Source organism: Mustela nigripes, chromosome 14 (genome assembly GCF_022355385.1).
Source record: "Mustela nigripes isolate SB6536 chromosome 14, MUSNIG.SB6536, whole genome shotgun sequence".
In the NCBI taxonomy this organism is placed as follows: Eukaryota; Metazoa; Chordata; class Mammalia; order Carnivora; family Mustelidae; genus Mustela; species Mustela nigripes.
This window is the reverse complement of record NC_081570.1, coordinates 75,181,653-75,206,740: the sequence shown is the minus strand read 5'-3', so window position 1 is coordinate 75,206,740 and position 25,088 is coordinate 75,181,653. Positions and strand designations below refer to the sequence as shown.

The window sequence follows — 25,088 nt, the reverse complement described above, 5'->3', positions numbered from 1 at the left end:
CGCCCTGGAACGCCCGGGGGCGGGGAGCCGGAGGAGGCGGGACTGGAGCGCGCCCGCGGTGAGTGCGCCGCGAGCCGGTGCAGCGGGCCCGGCGCGCGGAGTCTTGTGGAGCCAGGCCCGCCGGGAGGGAGGTCGCCGAGCGCCGCGCCGGGCGGGGCCGAGAGCCGGGCTGGATCTCCTTCAGGGCTCGGACTCGCGCTCGGGGGCCGGCGCCCGCGCTGAATCACGTTTCTTCCGGGCGCGTGGCTGGCCTCGCAGCGTGCGGCCCTTGCCCCCCTGTCATCCAAAAAGACGGGCTTTGTGCCTCCCTTGGCTCTTGATTCGACGCCTCTGGCACTGTGGGAACACCAACTCCAGTTCGTCCATAACCGGGCTTCCTAAGAAGAAAGGGAACGCAGGCTGTTCTGCTGCCAAGTAAGTGAAGTGTGGAATCTCCAGCGCGTCGTGGAAAGAGCCGGACAGCTCCAGCGGCGGCTCCGGGCGGTCCCCCGCCTCGCGGGGGGCGAGAGCTGGGCAGCTCGCTCTCTCCCACAGCGGCCGCAAGTGTCACCTCGTGCTGGGCAGAAACCTCGTTCCTTCTCCTGGAAACCAGGCAGCCCCACTTCTGACCCTGGGCACATGTATAGTTCACGGACCCCTGTTCACAGAACGGCTTTCCAGCAGTTTCAGGATCCGCCGCCTTTTAGCTCGGGTTAAATATGGCTAATTTTTCCCACTCTTGCTCCAGTCACGACTTGGAGGCTTATTATTCCCAATGTACTTCCCCAGCCAGTACCGGTTCTCCTTCTAGGTGCCTTCTGTTGCACGGGGGGGGGGGGACCTTATAAACATTGTAGAAGTGGATGGGCAGGGAGAGCATGAAGCAGAAATAACTTTTGTTCGGACATCACAGCGTGGGTGGTGCGTTGATTAGCATCAGCCTTTGTTTGCAACATTCACCTTAGCCTTCCCTGACCTTGCAGTTAACCTGAACGTTCGGAACTTTGTCAAGTTACATAAATCTCTTCCTCTTTCTCTCCTTCGCAGGTGCAAAGTGGTTATATGTAAATTGATGATCTGGGTTTAAGGCCCGACTTTCAAACTTGATACAATTCACTTTGTCTACATTTTTTTTTTCACATTGTAGCTGTGGATTTTGCACCCTACCCACCCACCCCCGCCCCCAGCAATTCACCAGCCTTCTCAGCTTCTGCCACACATAGCTTCATTTTAAATAGTTGGCTCCCGTGATAAGAAATACATTGGTTTTCTATTGATCATGCGTATTTGAATATGGAGATGACCTTATCTACAATATGCCATAATCTGGTTTACCAGATCACCTTGATTCACAATTGCCTGGTTTTCTTCATAGAACATTGTTTTTAAGGAGAAACTAGAAAAAAGTACAGTGAAATTATTGTTTAGAGTTAAAAGCCATATACGTTTGGATTTTCTCCAACTTTTCAATGACATCAAATTTGTTCATCTATTTTTATTATTTGTGAATATATGTATGGAGTGTTAACTGCATTAGGAAGTGCTGGTAAAAATGTGTATGTAAAGCACAGAAGAAAAGTAGTAGTTTCAGAGGTTCTGAATCTTTATGTCAGCCTACTTAGATTTTTTTTTTTTTTGCACTGATGTCCCCACAATTCTTCCCACAATCAGATTAGTTAGTGAGAGATTAATGAGTGAGTAGACAGAATCCAGATGTGGGTTTTGAGAAATTCCATCATTCAGTGGCAGATTGGAGGAGAGGTAGGAAGGAAATGAGGGATTGTAGTATGTCAAAAGCCAAGGGTACATGGGTTTCTGGGAGGGGACAGGGTTTGACCAACAGGATCTAAAACTGCAGGGAGCTCAAGGGAAGTGAGAGGATTGCCAGATGTTCACTGGACTTAACAATATGAAGGTCAAAGCTGACTTGAATAAGAGCCGTGTCTGTGGAGTCCTGGGTAAAAAAGTCCGTTGGCACCAGGTTGAAGAGTATAGATAGATTGAGGAAAAGAAGACAACTGAGAACATAACTTTTTAAAAGCTTAGCTCTCATGAGAAAGTAACTGGAAATTTTGATTTGAAGAGGAAATGAGCAACAGGGAGGAGAAGGTAGAGTCAAGAATTTTAATTTTTGTTTATATTTTGTATTTATGTTTTTTAACCAGAAGAGATGTAAGCAAGGAACATTGCATATACCAGAGAAAGGGGTAAAAATCATTGGAGCAAGGTCTCCAGAGAGTTAGTCATGGGAGGAAGAATTATCCTTTTGTGGGAGGGTCACTTTCTTTATTATAATAGAAGGGAAAGAAAGCATTTGGGGGTTTGGTGTTTTCAATTTGAGTACATTGAAATGGCAAATCTGATAGCTTCTGTTTTCTCTGATAGGAATCAAGGTTATCTACTTGGAATAAAGTGCTTTTAGGTTAGAGGAGTGTGGGAAAAATTAAAATATAGTCATTCTCGACTGTGGGAGAGAAGTATGGCCTGTTCTTTTAGGGTTTCCAGTTGGGCCTGAGAATTGAACTGTTATAATGCAGATAACAGGAGAAGAGCACACACATTTAATATAAGGTCTACGTGACACAAGAATCCTAAGAAAATGACCTGAAGCAGTGACAAAAACAAATGTTGCTATATAGGTTGAACTGGGAGAGGCAATTGTGGAAAAGTAACCAAAATATTTGGGGAGGCTAAAGGAAGGTAAGAGTTATTTAACAAGTTCTGTGTTTACAGAATTCTCTCAGCTTCAACCTTCCATGTAGGAATGTTTCTTTTTTCCTGTGCAGGGAGAGCACTTTTCACATGGGAATTTTATCTCCTGTTTTCAGAAAGAAGGAGAAGAATCAGATGGCTCTTCTTGTGTTTGCTGTTTTTCAAGTGCTTTTAGCTCAAAATAATTCTTATTCTAAAGTGGGATATTTTGAGGTGACATATTCTGCCATCCTTCTCCTATAAAATATAGCATAAATGCTGGAGAATTTGGGAATCAATTTGAGATTGATGACCATGAATTTATGGTGAAATCGAACATGTCCCATGTGACTTTCCCCAGCATTCCACAGCTTGGGAAAACCAGACTCTGTGGAAGACTTCCTCCAGGGCTAGAGTGTTGAAAACCGGTGAAAGGACAGACAGGTGGGTAGGGCATTGTCAAGAACATTACCAAAGTGGTAGAACTGGCCTCTAATTTGGAAAATAATGGAATGGGAAGGCTGACTGGGAAAAGGAGAGGAAGCCTCCTAGAGATCTTGATAATACTGAAGAATAGAATAATTAACTGGAAGGGATGGTAGCTTATGGTCAAAAAGCAGAATGTTTCACTCAGTTATTTTGGAATTCGACCAGACCGAGGTAATGGTAAGGTGCAGGGTCAGGATATAATGGCAGGAAAGTGACTAAGGTGGAATGGAGCAGAAGACCAACAGACATGGGATTGTCAGCTGTTGGGAGGATCCTCTCTGAAGCCACTGAAATTATCTGGGATGATCACAGTACTTTGCGTTGAGAAGAAAACTGTATGCCTAATGACAAATCTTTAGTAATGACAGGAAGTTATCCGCAGACCAGGAGATAACATTAGTGAGGCAGATGAGGGAACTAATAGTCTGGAAGTGGTGAAATGGACAACAGGAAAGACCTAGGTGCGGAATATTAAAACAAAAGCCAGCACTGAGGACCATAGAAATGGTATCTTCAGGGAACAATAAGATTGGCATTAAAGCAAGGAAAACACGCTGAGAATGTAAAGATACATTGAAATTTGCTTATTATGGCCTATTTGTTCAAAAGACACAGTGGAAGGTATGGAAAGTGGCAGAGAAATGAAGAACTGGGTCACTTGCCAGGGATTACATTGTACTGTGGAGGTAATATACTGTTGAAGGTAGCTAGAGATGATGCAGAATTCAGACTTTGGGATTTCCAGATGAAAAAAGATGGATTTAGTGTTGACTCCCTATAGAGAATAGCACTGAGACCTGCTGGCCAGAGGGTATGTTATGGTTCACCCAGTGTGGAGTGAAATCTCCCAAGAATTGTGCCTAAGCTCACACATGATCAGCCATTGATTTACTAGCCCCTTCTGACTTGACCTTTAAATCAACAGTTTGTATATTCATCTGTTTTTGAAAAATGAGGGAACTGAGGTTCAGCAAGAATCAGTGACTTGTCCAAGGATAGAAAGCTTTTTAATTTTTAAAATTATTTTTATTAATATATAATGTATGAAAACTTTTTAAAATGTCAGAATAAGGACTAGAATTGAGGTACTCTGGTTCCTATGCTGTTTTTTCACCTAATTTATCTCAAGAAGGTAGAAGAGGTTTCTCCCATTTTTCTACTTACAAGAAAGCATTTTGCTTATACTTTGCTTGAATACCTAAGAAATTGGGCTGAACTTAAATAAATGGACATTTGTTTGCTGGGGGTGGGGAGAAAACAACTGTATTATCCTAAATCAAGTAACTCCATGATACTAAATAAGATTTTTCGATATTGTTCCTGTTTGGTAATATCTTTCCTTAAAACAACCCATATTGCTTAACCTAGTTAATATTTTATTCCTGAACGGAACAGTTAATGACAGAAGACTAGGCATTTCTTGATTTAAGAAAACCTGTTCTTCAATTTGAAAGACGTACAACATAAGGGGTAATTATTTACTTTAAAAAGGAATCAATATTTCATAAAAGGCCTCATAAATAGTCCACCTAAATCATTAATTTATAGTGTGATTTTTCTGTATTTATTCAGTCATTTAATATTGTTATTTATCGAGTGCCTACCGGGTGCCAGAGAATGCATTGGTAAACTAAACACATCAGGTCCCTGTTCATGAAACATATGAAATAAGTGAATGAGTGACCAACCAAACAACAGCAACAAAAGTGCTTTGCAGAAAATTTAAAGGGCGGAGTGAAATAGAATGGCTAAAGATTGAAGCTGAGATTTTGTTGACAAGGTCAGGATTTTATATTTAACCTTTTAAGAAGCATCCAATATATTGTTTCTCACCTTTAAATCTTTCTGTAGCCTTAACATTTCGGTAACTTGAAAAGATTCATAGCTAGCTGGCTTCAGTGGATTCCTTTGAGTCATAGAGTATGTCTCTTTTTCTAAAGTTTAATTAACTACCAGAGATAGAGGAAGTGCCATCCACTTGATACAGCATTCTCATAAGTAAAACCTTATGAGAAGTTTCTTTTATACATTTGGATATTTTTTAGAATGCTGGGTTTTCTTATACTTGTAAGTGCAGTACAGTAATAGAATTTCTTATTTCTTTGGTAAGTTTTCCTTATAGGTAGAGATGTAATTCAGAATGCATGCTTGTTGTGTAACTGGAATCTATTTAAATAGTTTGCTCGTTGTCTATGGGATTGTTGAAGAAAGTACTATCTATGAAAATAACCTAAGATTCATTCATATATTTTTTTATTTGTCAAGGACTTGATATAATCCTTTTCAAGCAACTTACTAAATTCTGTTTTTAACCACTTCAATTTACTGTCAAAAATTGTGCTGTTTTACCAGTGACTGTTATCCAGGAAATTATGAAAATTGAGTATTTCCTAGATAGAAATATTCTGGTTTTTATAGCTGCTACAAATGAAACTTTTACTTACTGTAATTTTATGCCCTTGACTAAATGAGAGCCTTGTTTTTTGAATTTACAATATCCTTACACATCTTTAGTTTAAAATGACAGATGCATAAATTTTTGTAAGATAAGGAGGGTTCTATTAGAATGATTCTAGTGGTGAGAGATTACATATGGGAAGAAAACAGCTATCAACAATTTTTACTTATATTTTATATAAGCTTATGGTCCATTAGGTAGCTGCAAGTATCTGATAGTGATGTAAATATCATACATTTTCTTCCTTTTAAAGTTTTTCTTTTATTCTACAGCATGTTTTCGGCCCAGCGGAGACTCTGGTCCCTTAACAGTACAGCAAAATTCCTGACAATTAATTCTTCAAAAATCCTTGGACTCCCTACTTCTGCTGTATGTATTGCTTAATCACTGACACAGATAAATATTGTGCATATCCTGTTATGTCAAAAAAAAAAGAGAGAGAGATACAGTTTTTCAAGTGCTTTATAAGCATTTTATTGGAATGAGTATTTCTATGCTATGTGAACCGGAGGTATCGTTTGTCACTGTTAGAGCTGACGCTCCCTGAGCGACTGCTTGTGTATGTATCTATCAGACACGGGGTGGGCATTGCCTTCTCATCATCTCATTTTATCTTTATAAAACTCAAAAAGTTATGAATTGTTATACTTCCTTCCCGTGGAGGCTTAGATAGGTGTGGTAACTTGCCCAAGGTCACAGATTTTTTTTTTTTTTTTTTTTTTTTTTTATGTTTTTATTTTTTTTTTTGACAGAGAGAAATCACAAGTAGATGGAGAGTCAGGCAGAGAGAGAGAGAAGCAGGCTCTCTGCTGAGCAGAGAGCCCGATGTGGGACTCGATCCCAGGACTCTGAGATCATGACCTGAGCCGAAGGCAGCGGCTTAACCCACTGAGCCACCCAGGCGCCCCCCAAGGTCACAGATTTTAAGCAACATAACCAAAATACCACACTCACGCCTGCCTAATACGGACACTCCCAAGAAAGGGCATGCTTTGTCTACTCCAGATAGGATATTACAGTGACTATCAGTGCTGACCCCGTGACTTCCAGTTTTCAAAAAATATGGCAGATTGAGGAACAAGTTACGTGAAATCATGGAAAAGCAAACAAATCCAAAATGTGGGTCATAACCACAGGGTAGATAACTGACCTAATTTCTTTAGTAAGTCAGTGACATGGGAGAAAGTGGGAGAGGGTAAGTTTAGAAGGACCGCTCTAGGATGAAAAGAGGCTTGAGAACTTCATCCAGCAAATACAGTGTGTGGACCTTGTTTATGAACTTGATGCAATCAAATGAAATGTAAAAAAGACATATATATATGTCTTTATATATATGTATATATGTATGTGTATATATATATATATATATATATTTTTTTTTTTTTTTTTTGTGGTGGGGAGAGAAAGAGCATGTACGAGGGGCAGGGAGGAGGGACAGAGAGAGAGGGGAAGCAGACTCTGCTGAGAACAGAGCCCATTGTGGGCTCTATCTTGTGACCCTGAGATTATGACCCGAACTAAAATCAAGAGTCAGACACTTAACTGATTGAGCCACCCAGGTGCCCCTGTAAAAAAGATATTTTTAAAGGTGTAAGGTTTTTCCGGCGAGATAAACACAACACCAGGCAAAGTGAGTGTAAGGCAAGGTTTATTAAAGGTTCTCTCCGGTGAAGTTTCAGGGCCCAGGTGAAGGGGAGCCGAGAAAGTTGCACCGGGAGGAGGTGGGCACCCTTGGGCGAGGTTCCGCAACTCTGGAAAGCAGAGTGGGGGCAGTCGCGCCCAAGGCAGGGAGGAGGGGGCTTTTAAGGGGTCTTGGGGAAAGCTCAGGGGTCTTTTGGCAAGTTTCCCTTATTTGGATATCCCTCCTGCTCATCGGGATCCCATTGGTCCACAGGAGCCCAGGGCGGGGGTCTCAGGTTCCTGCTTGGGCCTTTGTTCTCCTGTCTGAGCTCAGGTCGTATGGCGGGAACTTTCGCCATCTTGGTCCTTTGTTCTCCTGTCCGAGCTCAGGTCGTGTGGCGGGAACTTTCGCCATCTTTGGTAGCCCTTCCTGCCAGCCTAACAAAAGGCAATCATAAAAATATGAATATGGACTGGGTACTAGATGGTACTGTTAAAGAAACAAAAGCCAACTGAGAAAATTTGAAGATCTAACAGGCTTTATTAAATGACTCCTGAGCAGGGCACCCATCCCATCCAGGAGGCAGAGAAGAGCCCCCAGGGAGCAATACAAAAAACGGAAGGAGGGTGGGGAAAGAAAGTAATTAGCAAAGGAAAGTAATGAATTCCAGGCCAGGTGGCTTTCCATTGGTGGGGTGGGGGGGTAGATGACAAGGGATCTTACCATGCAGATTACCTCATCTTTCTTTGGGGGGTGTGAGGCGCCCATGTGATGGACTTTTTGGCACTGATTGAAAAATTCCTGGCTGACTGGTTAAGACAGCATTTCTGGTGGAGGTTGGAAGTGTCATTAGATTAGGTATTAAACCCCAGTTTGGGAACTTGATCTAAGTGGCATCATTTTGGGCTTGTGGTTTTGTTTTTAACAATTCTCTCAAATCTCCAGGTAACTGAGAGATGTGATCAAAATTTAAGACACTAGCACCACTCTCAGCTACCACTCTGAAATTCACAGTTTTCGTTGTTTGTCTGGTGCCTATAGGTCCTGATATTCCTATTCAACTTCTTGATATTCACAGGTCACAGTTTTCAGTTTACACTTGTTAAGTTGGTTATTTTCTTCATTTCTTAGATGGTCCACTCCACTGTTTGATGGTTAATGGCTACACACATGCATGTAAAGCTTTTGAGAGAATACAGTGCGTCAGGAAGATTATTATGATTGCTGTACGGAGGAGAATTCCCAGTGTTTGGAGTGTACTTTGCAGCCACGGCCCCAAGACCCAAACCAGTCAAAATCAAATAAGTCAAAGAAAGCCCCCATGGAAGTGATGAGGTTCGGTGGGCTGAGGTCCGGAGCCGATGACCAAGAAAGAATTCTTGAGACATCTTTGGTGCAAAATGATGGTTTATTAAAGCACGGGGACAAGACCCGTGGGCAGAAAGAGCTGCAGCTGCCCCGGGTTGTGAGGAGTGGCTGGTGATATACACAGGAGTTGGGTAGGTGAGGACAAAGGGGTGTTCAGAAGGGCTATTGGGGCAAAGAATACTATGAGGATATTGAAGGCCTGGTTACTATCAAGTCAAGGTCACTTTCCCTCTAATGAGGCATTAACATAAAGACAATTGGGAGTCTCCTGGTGGAATGTTACATTCCTGCTATCAAGCATCCTTGTTAATGAGATTTAGGTTTAGAAGAAATTTAACTTTATTTACTTTTCCTTCTACCTCCACCTCCTTCAGTTTTTTATGGAGGGGAGGGTGACATTAGGGCTTGAGGAACTGAGTTCTGTGTCTTTGGAAATTGGGCTATTGATAAGGTAACTTCTTTGTTGTAAATCTCAAGGACATTTGCAAACCAAGGGAGACTCCTGCCTTGCAGGACTATGATCTCTGCAAGTTAACTATCGTTTTTTTTTGTTTGTTTGTTTTTTTAAACTATCGTTTTATGGCAGTCAGGGGTGCCTGAGGAATGCTACACATACGGAGGGGAGTGGGTGAAGAGGGGGTGCAAGGCGCCAGCTTTTGCTTTGTCCTCAGCCAGCCTCCTGCTCCCTCATCAGGAGTCATTTTTTTCTGTGATCTCATGTAATTTAGCTTCAGTTTCCCAGAATGCTAATCTTGGCACAGGAGGTAGTGTTGGCCACACCACAGACACCTCCTTGTTCAGCTATAAGATCATCAAGAGCTGTTCTAGTATCAAGGACAACTTTGCCAGAGAGGCTCAAGGTCTTTGTTGGGTGTCTAGGCCATTAGCAACAGATTCTACGTTATCTTCAAGAGTGAGGGAGAGGTTTCTGATCACATCTTGTTTTCATTAACTCCTAACCAGGAAAGCATGGCCCTGCCAAAAAGAAGCAAATCCTGAATCATGAATGCCTCCTGGTAGGTCTTTTTCATCTCGATGGTATAAGTTCAGGGGAATCTACTAATGAGATGTCTTTGTTTGTAAAAAGTTAGCTGTACAATTAACTTAAGAGTCATTGCCCAGTTGTGCACTAACTAGGCATTCATAGGCCAACGTAGAATGTTAACTGCCTCAAAGACACACAACCATTCCCTTTAGGTGGTGCTATTAATGAATTCATTCTCAGGGATTATTGCATTCACCCTCTCCAGCCTGGGGTCAGTTAGAAAATCTCCTAGCCTGAGAGAGTTGTTCATTCTAAATACCTAGCAGAAGAAAATCAGAAGAAAATCCACCAGAAGAAAATCTCCTAGCCTGAGAGAGTTGTTCATTCTAAATACCCTGCAAAGATGGGTGCTGCTGGTGAGATGCCTTAGAGCAGGGAGCAGAAGCTAGATGATCACAAGAACATGGGGGTGCAAATGTACCAAGGTTTACATAAGTAGCTGTTTCCTTGGGTCCATACACTCATAGTTGAAGAAAGATAAAAGCAAGGGACAGGTTGTTCTGGCTGTAAACGTTGAAATTAGTGGGAGTCTTCTGGGGGAGTCATTTGTAGTTTGCAGTGACATTAGGAAAAGAAGAGAAATTAGTTACAGAGAGGACGAGGGGGTCTCTAGCATCATGGACAGATTGGAATCTTTGATGACAAGCCAGCAGTCTGAAAGATGACACCTCCCCACTCCTCAGTGGCCTGGGAGATACACATGAGAGCGTATCTTTCCAGGCTGTCACCAGTGGAAAGAAAAAGGAGAAAAAAAGATTTCATGTTAAAAGTATGAAGTCTTGATCTGGCACCTTGGGCAGAAGCTGCTCACCTTGATGTGAACTACTTGTCTTCCCTTGTCTATTCAATTTAGAGGTCTCCAGCATCTATACAGGACCAGAGGCCATTTGGGACCATCTTTAGCTGTGAGATTGGTAGGCAAGGCTCAGTGCCCTCTAGTTTTGGCCTCTAGTGTCAGGAACATTTGGTAAGGTCGTTTACAATGTGGCTTGAGAGCTGCTTTTACCCCCTCTCTGCAACAGGGCTTCCAAAATCACCAGGCTCCAGACTAACCCACAGGATCCTTTGAACTGGAACTGGGTTCCTTCTTTAACCTGTTGATGGTAGGCTTTAGCATTAGTCATTAAAGGCTCACAGTAGCTGGTCATACTGGCATGAGGGCAGAAAAGGGATCATACTGGCAGGGGATCAGCAGAAAGTTGCATGCCAGTAGACTTTGGCCTACTGGTAACCATCTCATATGGAGCGAGTGTATATTTTCCAAGGGTGATATTGTCAGTTAGCAACAGAGCTAGCAGCAGCGCCTTAGGCCAAGGGAGTCCAGTAGAGTCTAAGCTTAGAGATTTTAGGTTGGAAAATTCCATTAGTTCTTTCAACTTTGCCAGTAATTGAGGGTATTAGGGACAATGATAATTCCAGGATGTTTATAAGGCCTTTATTAAAGCTTGAATGATTTTCCCAGTGAAGTGGGTATCTTGATCACTAGAAATTGTAGAATGTGTACCCCAAGTGGAAAGCATGTTTGCTAACAGTTTCTTTGCCGTGGTGAGGGCATTAGTCTCACAGCAGGGAAAAACTTTAGCCAGCTAGAAAATGTAAAAACAATAACAGGAACATACTGATAATCCCAGAATTGTGGCAAATGAATGAAGTCCAGCTGCAGGTATTCCAAAGGTCCACAGGGAGGAGGTTTGAGGCATCTGGGAACAAAAATGGGTTTTCCAGAACTATGGACCTGATAGGTTAGATATTGACAATAAACTGGTATTTGTTTTTTGTTTTTGTTTTGCAGTATTGTAGAAATCTCCCCACCAATGTTTATTTATGAATTGAGTTATTTTAAACACATCATGGTGGGTGAAGCAATGTAAAAATCAAAAAATAGAATTTGCCAAGGGGCTGGGAAGAACGAAGGGCCCATCTTGGGCTTCCCATATCCCTGACTGTTGAAATTAGAGCCATTATTTGCCTATCCTAATTTTTCTGATTCAGAAGCAGACTGGTGCCATGTCGCAAGGACATTAGGATGGCAAATCTGGCAACAAGAGGTCATTCTTTTGTAGAAGCGGAATAGACTTTACCCACATGTTCCACAACCTTTAGAGATTCTCTTGCTATTGTCTCTGCATGAAAGTCCACTGGGGCATTTCCCTTAGAGTCAGGCTTAGTCCTTTTAGTGTGTGTCTGTATTTGAGGACGGCAACTTCAGAAGATAAAAGAGCAGTTGGGGTCGTGTACTTGTCCATTTTTCATCGGGGTCCCAGTGGACATGAGAAAACCCCTTTGTTTCCATAACATTCCGAATTCATGGACAACCCAACAATGTATTGGCTAGTGTATAAATATTACAGTTTGTCCTCTTGATAGCTGGCACAGTCTGGTGAGGGTGTGGAGTTCTCCTTGGTGGGCCAGTTTACCTTGTGGGAGATTTCCCTCTCCAGGCAGTTCATATCGGGTGGTAATAGCATAACCAGCCTGGAAATTTCCCTTTTTCATTTTTGCAATATGGCTCATCCACAAACAAAATTAGATCGGAATTAGTCAAAGGGGTGTGCCTTGGATCAGGATGTGGCGTCATGAAGTAGGATGCCAGTACTTCCCGGTCGTGGGGCTCACCTTCATTAGGCAGGAGCAATAATGTGCCAGGATTAAGAATATTACAATGTTGAAGATAAAGATGGTGGCAAAAGCAGAAGAGCATCATGAGACAGTCTGCTTACAGAGAAAGTTTGGGTTAATCCAGAGAAATAAGAAGGGATCTCTGTGAACCTTGGATTCGGAATACAACTGTCCAGATATATTGATTTTCTAAGTAAGGGCAAATAGGTCTTGGCTGTCAGGATCTTCAGGGGTGCTAAAGCGGCTGAACAGAGGTTTGCCACGTGAGCCATTTTGAGTCAGGTGGAACTTGTGACAAAAGGATGTTTCGGAAAGGCGGAATAACTGTCTTGTTGATAGATTTGGACAAATAGCTATCCCTTCCCAGTAGGTTTCCAGACTAGCCAGACCCTTGAGTATTAAAGGGGCTGGTACAGAATTAACTGACTCCTGGCTGATTAGGTCTTCTCTTATTGGTTCAAGGCCCTGTGTGGGTATTTGAGACAATTTAGGAAGAAGTTTAATTACATCTATAGGAATTTTTATAGGTACTGCTTTTTTAATCCTCCCAACTAGATACTAGTAATACTACAAACAGCCCATCAAATTTCAGACACCTCGATTAAATTAAGGATTTTTTGTTAGAATTTTTCTGTTTCAAGGATAGATGGTAAAGAACAGGAAAGATCGGGCGCCTGGGTGGCTCAGTGGGTTGAGCCACTGCCTTCGGCTCGGGTCATGATCTCAGGGTCCTGGGATCGAGTCCCGCATCGGGCTCTCTGCTCGGCAGGGAGCCTGCTTCCTCCTCTCTCTCTGCCTACTTGTGATCTCTGTCTGTCAAATAAATAAATAAAATCTTTAAAAAAAAAAAAAAAGAACAGGAAAGATCATCACTAGTGTCAATGGAAACTTTTTACATAAAAGATAACTCTGAGGAAAGGACTGTACTGGGGGCTGGGCTACAATTTGTCTATTACTTGCTTGTTTTTACAACATTGTATTTTTGTTGCTTCTGTAATTTTAGATAAATAATACTTTAAATTGCTTATTTATTTTTATTTTATGCTATTTCTAATTGGCTAAGTATCTTTTTATTAATTTTTTAATTTTTTTATAAACATATAATGTATTTTTATCCCCAGGGATACAGGTCTGTGAATCGCCAGGTTTACACATTTCACGGCACTCACCATAGCACATACCCTCCCAGTGTCCATAACCCCACACATGAACAGACATTTCTGCAAAAAAGACATCCAGATGGCCAACAGAAACATGATAAATAATACTTTAAAGGTTAAGAAAAGAATTACTGCTATAAAGCAAGAAAAGAAAGAAGAGGAACTCAGGATAAAAATCACTATCTGTCCCCTATTTAACACCTAGATCTCAAAGGCTTAGAAACTGGGATATAAAGTTTTTTTTAATCCCTTGGCACCAGAAAGCCGAAGAAAAGAATTAGTGATTGATGAGAGAAAGGTGGAAGGGAAGAAGAAAAGAAGGAAGAAAGGAGTCCTTGCTGGTGAGATGTCTCATGGAACACCCTCTTCTACCTCACCATGTTATCCTTGGCTAGACTAACCTTTTTTTAGGGTTAATCATCCAGACTACAGTTTGTAGCCCACGGGTTTTCTGCTTTGCTTTCATTAATAATGTGTTGCCTGCTTCTCCTCCAAATAGCCTTCCTAAATAGGACTTCTCAAGGAAAATATTCTGTATGACGCTATAATGGACACATGTGACACATTTGTCAAAACCCATAGAATTTACAACACATAGAAGGAACCCTAAGATAAACTGGAGTCTGGGTGATAATGTGTCAATATTGGTTCATCAGCTATAACAAAGGCACCACTCTGATGCCGGATGTTATTGGTGGGGAGAGTATGTGGGTATATATGGGAACCCTGTACTTTCTACTCAATTTGGTGTGAGCCTAAAACTACTCTAAAAGGTAGGTCTGGGGTGCCTGCATGACTCAGTTGGTTATGTGTCAGACTCTTTTTTTTTTTTTTTTTAAGATTTTATTTATTTCTTTGACAGAATGAGAGAGCAAGAGTGAGCACAAGCAAGGGGAGGGGGAGGGGAGGGGTGGGGGGGGGGGGAGGGAGATGTGGACTTCTGGCTGAGCAGGAAGTCTAACTCGGGACTTAGTCGCAAGACCCTGGGATCATGACCTGAGCTGAAGGCAGCGGCTTAACCAACTGAGCCACTCAGGTGCCCCAGTATCCGACTTTTGATTTCAGCTCAGGTCTTGATCTCAGGATCATGAGTTTAGGCCCCACACTGTGCTCCATGCTGGGCATAGAGCCTACTTAAAAAAAAAAAAAAAAAAAAATAGGTAAATTTTTTTAAAGCATCTTCTAAAATTTACATGTCCATCAGAAAAACACAAAACGTTTATTTTATAGCAGCTGAAACAAAAACTGTCTTTTTTCCTTCGGTCTGTCCTTCCTAAAGAAATCACAGCTCTGTTTTTTGATGTGAAAATATCTCTTGTACAGTTAGTACCTACCCAATTCTCCTTACCATATTTGGTGTTAAGTCACTCATCCTCTTTGTATTTAAGATAATCTTTTTCACTTCCTAAGTGGACACTTGGTGTTAAGTGTATGGTATGTTTTCCACTACGGATTTAGTGTGCTTAAGCATCGTGGCAATTGCATGGGGCGCAGGTCCATTTTCCTTACTAACAAATGAGGAAATTGAGTTTCAGAGGAGTCACGTAACCTCCTACTTCACACAGCTTGTAGTTTTGATGTTTAATTTCAAAGTAAGATCTACCTGGCTTGAAACTCTTTGTATTAAACGAGCTTGGAAATTTTAATTGGAATATAGGCATATATTGCAGGACACAGTTTGGCAGGGCCCCAGATCTAGTTTATGTATCTTCCTGGTACAAATACACAGTTAGTTTATGTATCTTCCTGGTACAAATACACAGTAGGAACCCAAGACCTCTTGCCCAATCTCAAATCCATATTTCCAAGAGTTGTCCTGATTAGTTTAGCTTGACTCTGTCCATCCCAACCTAATTAACTTTGAGGGTTGGGGGATGGGTTTATATAGTCCAGACAGGCAAAAAGATTCACCTCTGTTAGTGTAGGTGGGGTCAGTAAACACACAGGATCTTCGCCCAAGCCTGATTTTCAAAGAGAATAAATCAGGCTTTTTTTTTTTTTTTCCTTGACCCAAGTCCCATTTTTTGGCATTCCAACCATATGTTTATTCTGTCAGCTCCCAGGTTTGAAGAAACTCTTGCTTCCAATAAACTTGTTTCTCTACAGGTATTGTTAAAAGATAATTTTCAGAAAAGGGCAAAATCCTGATTTACACAGATGTAAAAATTAATGTGTATTAAGGATTTTTATTTTATTCATATGAGAGAATAACACAAGTTATAACCAGTTCAAAGGAATGTCAGTCCCTGGATGGAGGGAAGTCAATCAAAATTCTAGAACCAGAGTTTGCATCTCTGTCAGTTACCCTCAGTCTGCAAAGGCCCAAAATATGTTAAAGACCAAATTTAGCTCTGCTAGAATTAGCCCTGTGAGGGTGTGCTGTAACCACTCCATATTCTCCCCTAAAGAACTCATTTTTTCTGCAATGTATTGTCTCTGAGAAGGGATTGAGATTCCTTCCATTTCCCTCACTTATTTAGTCAACAAATACCAAATAGCTACAGGATATTAGACACAAGTAAGTATAACATGAAACAACTATATATGTTGCTTAAAAGCTGGACTTTTATATAATTAGATTTTCCCCGTGTATATCTTAAGTCATTGATCCCTGCTCTCTGTTTCCACTTAGGAGTTTTACTTTCGGTTCTTCTGCCATTGCAGGAACATTCTGTGCCATCTAGTGGTGAGAGACCCATTTGTCTGGGGTGTTTTTGGAATGTATGTACAATCATAACTTGGAAGACATCAAAATCTATGAGATAGCTCTATTAATGCCTGCCTGATTGAGGAGTATTTTGTTCAAAGGGAGAAAGAAGATAAGATTTTAGAATGCTCTGGAACCTTTTTTTTCTCTCTTTTTTTTCTTTTTTAGTAGATCTCTGGTTTTTAGAGCACTATAGGTAGGTTCAGAGCAAAACTGAGCAGGAACTAGAGAATTCCTATATATCCCCTGCCCTCTCACATGCATAGCCTGCCTTTTTATTATACCCACCACCACCGTTATGCATTTATTCCAATCGATGAACCTACATTGAAACTACGATGAAACTACATTGTACACAGTTTATATTAGGGTTCACTTTTAGTGTTGCACATTCTATGGATTTTGACAATGTGTAATGACACAAATGCACCTTTACAGTATCCTGCAGTTTATCCATTCACCTAATGAAGGATGTCTTTGTTGATTCCAAGTTCTGGCAATTATAAATAAAGTTGCATAAACATGCACACACAGGATTTTTTATGAACATAATTTTTCACCACTTTTGTGTAAATACCAAGGAAAGTGATTGAGAGATTATATAGTAAGAGTATCTTTAGTTTTATAAGAAACTACTCTGGCAGCTTTTTAAAATCAGCTTTATCAAGATGCAATAAATAGCAACCATTTAGAGTGTAAAACTCACTGACTACTTAAAGATGTATGTATTATGAAACTATTGCTGAAATCAACATTCAGAACATGCTCATCACCCTGAAAGATCCCTCATGCTCCTTCGCAGTCCATCCCTGTCTCTATTGATTTGTTCTGGCTCCATGGATTAGTTTGCTTTTTTTTAAAAAAAGTTGTTATTTTAGGGATGTCTGGTGGCTCAGTTGATTAAACCTCTGACTCTTGATTTTGGCTCTGGGTTATGAAATCAAGTCCTGCCTCTGGCTCTACACTGAGCGTGGAGTTTAAGACTCTCTCTTCTCCCTCTGCCTTTCCCACCCCCATTCACACACATTCTCTCTAAATAAATAAATAAATGTGTAAAAAAAATTTAAATTATTTATATTAATTGTATTATATATACTATTTTATCATTTCCTCATATGCTTAATGATTTTTAAATTTATGCATGTTGTGATATATCAGTAGTTCATTATTTTTTTATTTCTAAATAGTATGCCATTATATAGCATATATAAACAAATGATGTACCGTTATTTGTTTACCCCTTTACCTGTTAATGGACTTATAGATTTTTTCCAGTGTTTTGCTAGTGTGAATAAAACTATTATGAACATTTGTGTACAAGCAGTTGTGGAACCATACATTTTCATTTCTCTTAGGTAAATACCTAACAGTGGAATGGTTAGGTTGTATGCTACAATTATGTTTACTTTTTAAGCTAAGCAGCTTTTCAAAGTGGTTGTACTATTTTACTTTCCCACTAGAGTTGTGTGAGTTCCATAATTTTAGCCATTCAGATGGGTATCTAGTAGTACCTCATTGTGGTTTTATTTTGCATTTCCCTAATGATCAATGACATTGAGGATCTTTTACGTGCTTTTGGCCATTCATATATCTTCTACAAAGTGGCTGTCAAATCCTGTTTGCCTTCCCATTGAGTTGTAGAAATAATTGTCTTTATAAGATATGTGTTGTAATACTTTCTCCCATTCTGTGGCTCACCTGGCAACTATTTAAGATTTGTGAACCTATTGAATGTAGGGGAGGAATAATATAACTCTGTCATCCAGCCTCCTAGGTTTTCTGACTGAGGCCCTGCAAATTAGATTTATAAAAGACAGATTGATAAGAGTAAAACGGACAGAGTTAATTTTCATATGCATTGTACATACACATGGGAGAGCTCAGTAATGAATAACTAACTCAAAGGGATTGTTAGAACTTGAGCTTGGATAGCATCATAAGAAAGAACAGTAAATTTATAGAGAAGTGACAAGACAAAGGAAAAGAGGTTTAGGAATAGAAAATAAGGGAAGTTTTAATGAGGGTTCCTACATAGACTCCTCTGGTGCTATTTCAGCAGGTTAAGAGTCTAGAATTGTGTCTGGTGATGTCTTGCCTATCCTGGTAGAGAAGGGAGGGCAGAGAGTTTGTTTAAGTCAAGTGACAGTAATATAAATGTCTTGGAGTGTTCACCATGTGCCTCTGCAGTATGTGCTTCACATGCTGTCTCATTTAATCCTTCGAGCTGTCCTATTTTGTAAATACTATTTTTATATGCAATTTATGGCTAAGGAAGTGTGGGTTTGGAAGGGTTTAGTAATTTTCTATAATCACATTCCTAATGTCTTTAATCACCATGCTCTATGTTGTCAGATAGACTGTGTTTAATAGTTTCCTATGGCTGCTTGCTGTAACAAATGACCACAAACCTGATGGCTTAATAATACAGAAATTTATTCTCAGTTGTGGAGATGAGAATTTAAGATCAGTATCACCGGGCCAAAATGAAGGTATCACTGGGCCACACTCCCTCCAGAGGCTCTTGGGAGTAATCTTTTCCTTCCTTCATCCAGCTTCTGGTGGCTGCTGGTACTCCTTGGCTTTTGGTCATGTTAGCCAGCATCTTCGGATTGCCCTCTGTTCCATCTTCACACGGCCTTTTCGTCTATACATGTATGAACTCCTTCCGTTTCCTTTTAAAGATGTGTGTGATCATATTTAGGGGCCACCTGAAAAGTCCAAAATAATCAAGACCAACTCGAGACCCTTAATTTAATCACATCTGCGAGGATAGAATGATTTGTACTGCCATATAAGGCAATAGTCACAAGTCCCAAGGGTTAGCATGCAAACATCTTTTGGGAAGTCATTTCTGAGCCTACCACTGTGGGGATTATGGAGAAGATCCTATAGATAGGGGGAAAGAATTCGAATAAAAGCATGGGAAACAGGGGTACCTGGATAGCTCAGCTGGTTAACTGTCTGACTTTTGATTTCAGCTCAGGTCATGATCTCAGGGTCATGGAATTGAGCCCTGTGTTGGGCTCTGCACACTAAGGATGGAGCCTTAAGATTCTCTCTCTTTGGGATGCCTGGATAGCTCAGTTGGCTAAGCGTCAGACTCTTGATTTTGGCTCAGGGCGTGATCTCACTGTCATGAGATGGAACTCTTTGTTGGACTCTGTGCTCAGCATGGAGTCTGCTTGAGATTCTCTCCCTCTCCACCTGTCCCTCCCCCAGTTCTCTCTCTTGCATGTGTACTCTCCCTCCTCCCTCTCTCTGGGGGGAAAAAAAAGGCAAGGGAAACAAACACCACAAATGCAATTAGAGAATGGCAAGTGCCTCTGAGCTGTTGAATCACTGTCTGTGAGGGGATGGCATGGTGGGAGAGAAGGCTGGAAATAGACTAAGGGCCGTGGATGCCAGGTTTGAATTTGAATCACATTCCGTAGTTTGTGGAGAGTCGGGGGAGATTTTAGAGTGAAGTGGTAGCCCATGATGTGCTTTAAGTGCATAGCTCTGTGGCACTGGGTGATGGGTTAGAGGGAAGATGCCCTTGAAATACTTAAAAATGAGGATAGTTAGGAAGAGGTGGGATTTCGTTCATGTGTTCAGAAAATACTTGTAAATACAACCTGCCAAAGACCATTTTAGATCCCAGAGATACAGCACTGAACAAGGTAAGTCCTTGTTTTCTGAGGTTTTCATTTTAGTGAGCAAGATTGATAATTAAGAAATAATAATTTCAGGGGTACTGGGTGGCTCAGATTGTTAAGCGGATGCCTTCGGCTCAGGTCATCACCTCCACATCCTGGGATCGAGCCCCATGTTATCAGGCTCCCGGTTCAGCAGGGAGTCTGCTTGCTTCACCCTTTGCCTCTCCTCGCTGTGCATGCTCTTTCTCTGTCTCTCTCCTTCTCTCAAATGAGTAAATAAGACCTTAAAAAAAAATAAAATCTTTAAAAAAGAAAGAATAATTTCAAATAATGGTGAATGTCATAAGAAAGTTAAATAGAGAAACTTGCTAAAATTCTTGCTGGGGCTAGTAGGAGAGAGGCGATGAGTAATATTAAGGCATATAGTTTTAGAAGCCCTCTCTGGAGAGGGTATATTCAATTAATATTTGAGTGTGTACCTGTGTGTTTGTGTGTGTGTAAATATTTATTTATATAGTAGGGGAAACTCATTTGCATCTCTTCCAAGGCACCATGAGGCCCAACCGCATATACACACACATAAACACACACATACACACACAGATTCCTGGCTACACACCAGTTTCCAAGTGGAGGAGGCAGCCCTCGCTGTTCCAGCATTCACCCAAGGAAACAAAGGCAAGGCGAGGCAAGGTGGAGTGGGGAATCTGGGCCTAAGAGAAGGGCATTCCAGGCAGACCACACAGCAATTGCAAAGGCTTTTTTTTTTTTTTTTTTAAGATTTTATTTATTTATTTGGCAGAGAGATCACGAGTAGGCAGGCAGAAGAGGAAGCAGGCTCCCTGCTGAGCAGAGAGCCCACCCAACGTGGGACTCGATCCCAGGACCCGAAGATCATGACCTGAGCCATAGGCAGAGGCTTTAACCCACTGAACCACCCACGCACCCCTGCAAAGGCTTTTATATCAGCAACTTTGCTGCACTACCAAAACCCACACAATCTACCTTCTCAGGTCATGAACATTTTATACTCACCCGTATTAATATATAGGCTGTAAATCAGTAGTGGCTTGCTCCAGGTGGCAGCTCCACTCTGTGTCTTTTTATTCCACGACTGAGTAGTCCCACTTTGAAACATGGTCTTCTCATAGTAGAGAAGTATGAGTATGAGCCATAACCATGCAGAAGCAATTACAGCTTCTTAGACATAGTATAGATCACATCTGCTCACACTCCACTGACCAGAGAAAATCACATGGCCAATTTCAGAGTCACTCCTGGAACGGGGAGGTGAATAACTCTATAGAGTAATATAGTATGTGATGGAAACAAACCAGGCATGTTTAGGGTATAGAAAGAAGAAAGGTTCAGTGTGAATAGGGAATCTTGGTTTGTTTTGCTCACTGATCTATCCCATGCAGAAGAATACCTTGTGCACAATACATATTCAATAAATAGTCATTGCATGAATGAAAGGAAGCCAGTGTGGTTAGAATGTAAAGGAAACATGAGATTGCAGTCGCTAGCAATGTATCAGTTGGCAGGTAAGAGGAAACTGAATTCCACCCCTGCCTGAGAATTTGGTTCTGTAGCCAGTTCTTTCCCCTGACTCTCTGCTCCAGCAGTAGAAGCTTCAGCTCTGTACATTTAGCTCTGCCATAGATTCCCTGTGAACTTCCCATTTAGATGGACTCCCGCGGCCTGAGACCCCTCCCTCTTTTTAAGAACATCAACTCTTCTTTCTCCAGAAAATGCTCTTTTCCCCATTCCAACCATGTTTTTCAATAGAAGCTAATGTCTTATAGAGGTACTATCCAAGGGTATTAACAGGCTCTTGTTCAAGGAGCCCACCTAAGAGAACCGGGAGATTGTGGAGCAGATCTGTCCTATTACTTGCCTGGGTAGTGGGCATGACATTAAAAAGACATATAGTCTTTTTATCCCCAAAAAAGAGCATCATCATTCAACTGCGTCTCTACACCTCATGATCTTGCTCTGCACTGCGTTTGCTAATATTTTTTCATCATGTTCTTAACAACCATACTAATATAGTACTTTTTAAATTGTTGTGGAAGTGCCACAGTTTATTAGCCAAGGCTAGGTCATTCGGAGCCTTTCCCTAGAATTTTCGAAACTGAAATAGAGGAAGCAACTCTCAGTCCCCTCCACAGGTGACAAAAACACAGTGGTGGTAAAACTGTGACTTTGTTTTTGTCACCTGTGGAGGAAAGCAGACCAAGATTGGGTAAAAATGTATATGAGTTACTGGTAAGCCTGGCCACACATCTTTCCTTATCATGGTGATGTGAGCTTTCTCATAAATTCCCCTTTTGCCTAAATTGTTTTTGATTGAGTTTCTGTCTCTGCAGCTAAGAGAGCTGAGTAATACAGCCTGGGAGCTTCGAAGGCATCTGTGTACTCATCTGTTTCTCAGCCTGAAATCTAGGAAAGAGTTTCTTTTTAGTCAGGTTAGGGAATAATCAGCTTTCTGGCAAACTCTCAAACTGGTAAAGTGTCAATAAATTATGCAATTTGTTATGCAATAAATTATGCAATTATATGCAAAATTTATTTTTTTTAAAGATTTATTTATTTTAGAGAAAGAGAGAGCATGAGAGAGTAAGCATGGGGACAAGCAGGAGGAGAGAGAATTCTTAGTCAACTCCTCACTGAGCATGGAGCCTGATGTAGGACTTGATCTCACAACCCAGAGATCATGAGCTGAAACCAAGAGCTGGATGCCTAACCCAAGAGCACCACCCAGGGGCTTGCAAAATTTCTTTTTAAAGTAGATCTGTATTTTTTTTTTTAAGACATTTAGGAAGTAAGTGCTAAGGAATAAAGGAAAATGAAAGTAAGTATGATCATTGTGGTTGTTGGAACATCAGATTTTATACCTTTTTCCATAAAACTAAATCAAAAACTGTGTGTTCAGTTAGTTTAGCTAAACTAGATGACTATATATTGATGATATTTCATCCTTCTTATAATAATAAATACTTGTGTTATAGTAGGGCATTCCCCTCCACATCAAACTCCAAAACTGAAGGAAACAGAATAAGAACCTATAACTAAATGCACAGTAGAAACACACTACCTATAGTTTCAAAACACGGGAAACGCCCAAACAATAGGGAACGAATGAGTAAAAAACCTGAAATAATACCTGCTAATCAAAGTGAAAATTTTATGTCAGAAAATTCATAAAATGTTTAAGATGCTCTCTTAAAAGAAAAGGCAAATGTTTGGAAAATTAGAAATGCCTGATTCGTAGATCTGAAAGAGAAGGGATGTTTCAGTTACCCCAGTGGCCAGACACATTAAGGTGTACCCATTAGATTGTTACTTACTTTCTGCTGCAGCCTACTCTTGAAGTACTGGGGTCTGTCTGCCTCTCCTATCTATTATTGTTGTCACCTCTCTAACCATTGGCTTGTTAGTTCTGTTTCTGACCTTTTCTTGCACTCTTTGTCTTTTTATGCTTGACTCAGCCCATGGTGCATCGATGCTGACACCCCCCAGTTTCCCCAGGTTTAACCCACCACCTGGGAAGAATTTTCTACATCAGTCCTCTCTGACCCAAAAGTAGCAGTCTTGCAGGAAGAGTGCTCAAAATATATATAGCTGAAACTTTACTATGCTAGAGACTTAGGATAATGGGTAATATTTTTTCTTCTTTCCAAGTTTTCCTTGTTCCAACACCATTGCAGTAACCCTTGCAGAGAGAATTGGCAAGAAGCTTTTTCTCATCTCTCCCAAGAGTTCCACCTAGTGGTGATTCTGCAGAACTTCACTTTTCAGCCTCAAGTAGAGGAAAAAAAGACGCTGTTTATTATGAAATTGACAGTATTCCAAAAAGAGGCTGTTTTGTCAGCTGATGTCTCAGAGTGACAGTGACATGGAACTAAGCAGCAGCTGACCTTCAGTCAGTATGCACTGTGAAAAAGAAAGAAATCCTGATGATTTTAAGCCACCAAGACTTTGGGGTCATTTATTACTGAAGCATAAATTAACTTAAGCTGACTGACACAATAAACCTAACATAATCTGACTGATACCTTAAGTTCACTTCTGATGTGCGGATTCTTTCTTTCATTCATCAGATATTTGTTGAAAAATTACTATGTGCTAGCATTTTTGTGTTTATAACATAGCAGTGTAATATATGTATGCACGATATTAATTTACCTGGGAGCAAAAACCAGCTCATGGAGTAGCTGACCCAGAAATTAATATGGGCCCTGTAGATTTCCAATCATAACACCCGAAGCTCATACTTAATTCCCCATAGGATTCCGGGTTTACTAACATTTCATAAGACTGGTTATACTCTGGACAGTAATTCTTATATAGTGAGCATTTGCATCTACTGCTGATTCTTGATGTTTTTAGACACTGTCAGGTGTCTTGTAAATGTCCATCACTTTATTAATTTACTCTGTTTGCCTGAAGAGAGTAGGACAAACTCAGTGGCTGAAGCAACAAAACTGTATTAGCTCACAGTTTTGTAGGCTAAAAGCCCAAGGACAGAGTGTACCAGGGTTGGATTCTTCTGTTTGATCTGAGAAAGAATCTCTTCCTGCTTTTCCCCTAGTTTTTGGTGGTTTGCTGTGAATCTCTGGCATTCCCTGACTTTCAAAAATAATCACTTTCATCTTCATGTGACATTATCCCTGTATACCAGACTGTCTCTAGATTCACCCTTTTTTATAAAGACACTGTCATATCAGTGTCATAGCAGTGTCCCCCAACCCATGACTTCAGTTTAACCAGTTACATCTGCAATGAACCTATTTCCACATTAGGTCACATTCTGAGGTACTGGGTGGTAAGACCTCAACATGAATTTGGAGGGGAGGAGTGGTTACACAATTCAACCCACAACAATCACTGTACCTCCAGACTTCATTTCTGCCATGTTGGTATCAGGCATAGTAATGAATTGTTTTGACCAACACAATGTGAGTAGAAGTGGTATGTGCACATCTGAGTAGAAATTAACATTTTTTCCCCTCCGTTATGAAATTGACAGTATTCCAAAAAGAGGCTGTTTTGTCAGCTGATGTCTCAGAGTGACAGTGACATGGAACTAAGCAGCAGCTGACCTTCAGTCAGTATGCACTGTGAAAAAGAAAGAAATCCTGATGATTTTAAGCCACCAAGACTTTGGGGTCATTTATTACTGAAGCATAAATTAACTTAAGCTGACTGACACAATAAACCTAACATAATCTGACTGATACCTTAAGTTCACTTCTGATGTGCGGATTCTTTCTTTCATTCATCAGATATTTGTTGAAAAATTACTATGTGCTA

General features: G+C 40.8%; 1 protein-coding gene across 1 annotated transcript in view; it reads left to right on the top strand.

Annotated features, from left to right (window-relative positions):
• Positions 1 to 33: 33 nt before the first annotated feature.
• Positions 34 to 25,088, top strand: part of KYAT3 (kynurenine aminotransferase 3) — a 60,648-nt gene continuing 35,593 nt past the window's right edge. The window contains exons 1-2 of the mRNA XM_059375313.1: positions 34 to 414; positions 5,890 to 5,986. Coding sequence (XP_059231296.1) covers positions 5,891 to 5,986 — 96 coding nt within the window. The 5' untranslated portion in view covers positions 34 to 414; position 5,890. The remainder of the gene's footprint in view (positions 415 to 5,889; positions 5,987 to 25,088) is intronic.